At 32.2% G+C, this 3,774-nt stretch overlaps 1 protein-coding gene across 1 annotated transcript; it reads left to right on the top strand.

The window, feature by feature from the left end:
• Positions 1–2,448: 2,448 nt before the first annotated feature.
• Positions 2,449–3,063, top strand: LOC139874998 (uncharacterized). The gene has a single exon (XM_071862386.1). The coding sequence runs from the start codon at positions 2,449–2,451 to the stop codon at positions 3,061–3,063; it is 615 nt and encodes a 204-aa protein (XP_071718487.1).
• The last annotated feature ends 711 nt before the right edge of the window (positions 3,064–3,774 follow it).

Here is a 3,774-nt window from a genome sequence, read left to right on the forward strand (position 1 = left end):
TCTTTAACAATACGTCTTTGGTTATACTATAACAAAACAATTTTTGAAATTTTGGTAGTAAGGACCAGTCACCAAGCTTACAATTTGAATAAGTCATAATCTAAAGTATGGTCAAATCAAATGCCATCTCCTTAAGTGACGTACACCTAAAAATAGAAGACAAAATGTAAGTTACAGTTGACTTGCAAATAGCAAAATCGCCAACTATAAATAGTGCAACTATAATCAGCACACATGTATGACCACAACATTACCGTGATCCCATTATGTATATATATTCATTAAAAGTTTAGCCTTCAATCCTCAATCATGAGTAAATCACTATTCACTATAAATTTAATAATAGCAAGAATATTTTCATGTTAAATATATTTCGAATGCAGATTTATATTTATACGTGGATAGTAATGATAGAATAAATAAACTATGATACCTTGGTTCAAAAAACTGCGTTTTCTTTCCCGCGTTATACGTTTGTACTGTATCGATCAATAGGCATACAGAAGAAGTTGTTCATTGTTTACCCTACAAAATAAATGACATAGTTACTTCATATAAACATTAATAATTGAACCCTAGAAATTATAAAAATCAAACCTATTATTTGATTAGTTAGTTGACATCTTAAATTCGATGCTCTCAATCGTCGATTTAGTAGTTTTTCTGGTTGCGAAACATGAAATACCATATTCTTCTCACTTCATATGGCCTAGGACTGATATGAACATCCCGTCAATTACAACAAACTATTGAATGGGAGGACGCAATAACAGTATGTTGACATAATTTTTCCATTTAAAGCCAATATTTCAATTTAATTTCAAGGAAAGCATATAATTTAGTTCTTTGATACTTGCTATAATACATCCAGAAACGCAAGTACATCTGAACTCACTAAAATTCATCATTATTTACGATTAATATTCAGAAAAATCATATCAAAACAGACTATCTACAAATGACAGTTACCTATGGTTTGCAAACTTATCAACGACGGCATGAACAATGCGTTTACATCTGATTTGTTGTGTGCCAGATTCAAGACCTAAACCAATATAAAAGATAAAAAAGGAATTGAAAATTTAAGTGTTTATGCAATATTGTTTTGTTAGTCATTAAATTGCCACATACCTGCATCACTGCATTTTATCCTGATTGTCCAAATAAGTTAGTGTTGTTAATGTAGCAACAATCCAAAAGAAACCTACAAAAAAAATTTAAACAATTATGTATATAGATCAATCATCAAACAACTTAATACATAACCGAATTAATCAACAAAGCATAAGTTCTGAAATCAAATCACAACATCAAATTTATAAATTTATGATTAAAGAAAATCAACTAAGCAGATACACCTAAAAATAATCATCATATCAGTGAAATTCTAATTATATAATGAAAGTAATGAAATTTGAGACCAACCAAAAACGTAAAACCAAACCAACGATGAAAATGTAAATACGAAAGATTTTGGCAACACGGCAGACGTAACTGTCATCAATAGTCGGTGTCTACAAAAGAGTTAAAAAATCGCGATTAACATCCATGGCACTTGTGTAAATCAAATCAAGAAAATATAATGACTATAAACAATTGAGTTTGCAAACTTACAATCTGATTACAGAACGTTGTTAGAAAAGATCAACAGCCTTATTAATCGGTTGAACGAATTCGGAGCCTTCCATGATAACTTTGAAAATCAACAGTTAAATCACTCATCGATGATGATGATTTCATTTATTTAGATGATTGTTTGTTTTATATTTGACTGGGATTTGAGAAGATTTGGAAAAATCAGAGTTGATTAGAAATTGTGAAAAAATTGATTATATACAAACCGTTTGATTGATTTTATTATTTGAAATAATAAGTATCTTTTGACTTAATTAACGTAATTTATGGATCACGAATATTGATTGGTTCCTAATTTCTTGCTAATTTTCAATTAATTACGTATTTTAGGAACTAACAGTTAGCAAACGAATTTAAAACAAAAGGGGTATTGAAGTAATCTGCTTTTTAAATGAATTTTGTATTATGTAATAATCATTTGATATAATGATCCAATGGTTGTAATTAATTGATTTGAAAAAATCAATGATCAAGATCTTTTTATTGAAATAAATATTACTTACTTTAGCTTTTCTTTTAATAAGAAGAGGGATGTTAGTGGAACAAATCATGGATCCACTAATCATGATATTGGGGTTGGTGTGGTTCATTTGCTTTTCAATAAATTAATAGTAGTGGAGTAAAGTAGGTGTGGTTTTCTTTTACAATGTAACTCTATTTATATGTCATTTTCCAGCATGTTAATATATCCCAGAAAAAGCACATCTCTTAGTGCAAATCGTGTTTTCTTCTTAAAGCATTATATCTAAGTATTTTGCAGTGTTTGTTTAACTTGATTCAACATTTGGTATCAAGAGCCAGACCATAAACAACATGTCTGATCTACAAGTTGTTGGTGGTATTAAGAAGTTAAACAATCAAAACTACAATTCATGGTCAACTTGCATTATGTCATATATGCAGGGACAAGACTTGTGGGAGGTTGTCAATGGAAATGACATTCAACAACCTGCTGAAGAAGACAACAACGGAGTGCTAAGAAAATGGAGGGTGAAAGCTGGAAAGGCCATGTTTGTTTTAAAAACAACGGTCGAAGAAGATGTGTTAGAACACATAAGAGATGCATCAACACCAAAGGAAGCATGGGATACATTCACTAAGTTATTCTCAAAGAAGAATGACACCAGGCTTCAATTTTTGGAGAGTGAAATGTTATCAGTAACACAAAAAGAGATGACAATTGCGCAATATTTCTACAAGGTGAAATTAGTGTGTCGAGAAATCTCAGAATTGGATCCGGAGGCTCGATTAGGAGAAGCTAGGATGAAACGTATAATCATCCATGGCTTGAATTCTGAATTTCGAAGCTTCGTGGCTGCTGTACAAGGATGGCAAACACAACCATCACTAGTAGAGTTCGAAAACATATTAGCTGCCCAGGAAGCATTGACAAAGCATATGGGAGGCGTCTCATTAAAGAATGAATAAGAAGCCCTCTATGTCAATAAAGACATGTGGAATTCGAAGCAGCAGAATAGTGGTGGATCTAAGAAGACTGATGAAAAAGTGAAGCATCATGATGGGAGTAAAATTACTCACTCAGAAGAGGGATCAAAGAATCGTTTCAATGGCAAAAAGTATAAACCAACTTGCTATAATTGTGGTAAGAAGGGTCATTTTGCAAGGGTATCTATCACCCTTTGAGAAACTATGGAAAATAAAGCCTTCTGTTGGCTATTTTCGTGTTTTTGGATGTGTCTGTTATGTATTTGTTCCTGACCATTTACGCAACAAAATGGAGAAGAAAGCAATTCGATGTATTTTTGTAGGATATGAAGACAATCGAAAAGGGTGGAGATGTTGTGATCCAACTACTGGAAAGTGTCATACATCACGAAATGTGGTGTTTGATGAAGCTTCATCTTGGTGGTCATCTAATAATGAAGAGATACCACATACTGATGTAACTGATGAAGAACGAGCTGGTTCAAATATTCAACTTGTTTCAGAAGATTAACAAATTACTGATGATGGTCAAGAGACTGAAGTAAATGATTCATGGAGAACTGGTGTACATCAACAATTTGAAGAACAAACAACACCAAGAAGATCAACAAGGAATCGAAAGCCAAACCCCAAATATGCAAATGCTGCAATTGTTACCGATGAAGTAATTGAACCAGAATCATTTGAAGAAGC

Source organism: Rutidosis leptorrhynchoides, chromosome 11, assembly GCF_046630445.1.
Source record: "Rutidosis leptorrhynchoides isolate AG116_Rl617_1_P2 chromosome 11, CSIRO_AGI_Rlap_v1, whole genome shotgun sequence".
NCBI lineage: Eukaryota > Viridiplantae > Streptophyta > Magnoliopsida > Asterales > Asteraceae > Rutidosis > Rutidosis leptorrhynchoides.

Bases quoted from the DNA above. Each gene is read 5' to 3' on its own strand.
- LOC139874998 (XM_071862386.1), top strand. From the start codon at position 2,449: ATGTCTGATCTACAAGTTGTTGGTGGTATTAAGAAGTTAAACAATCAA.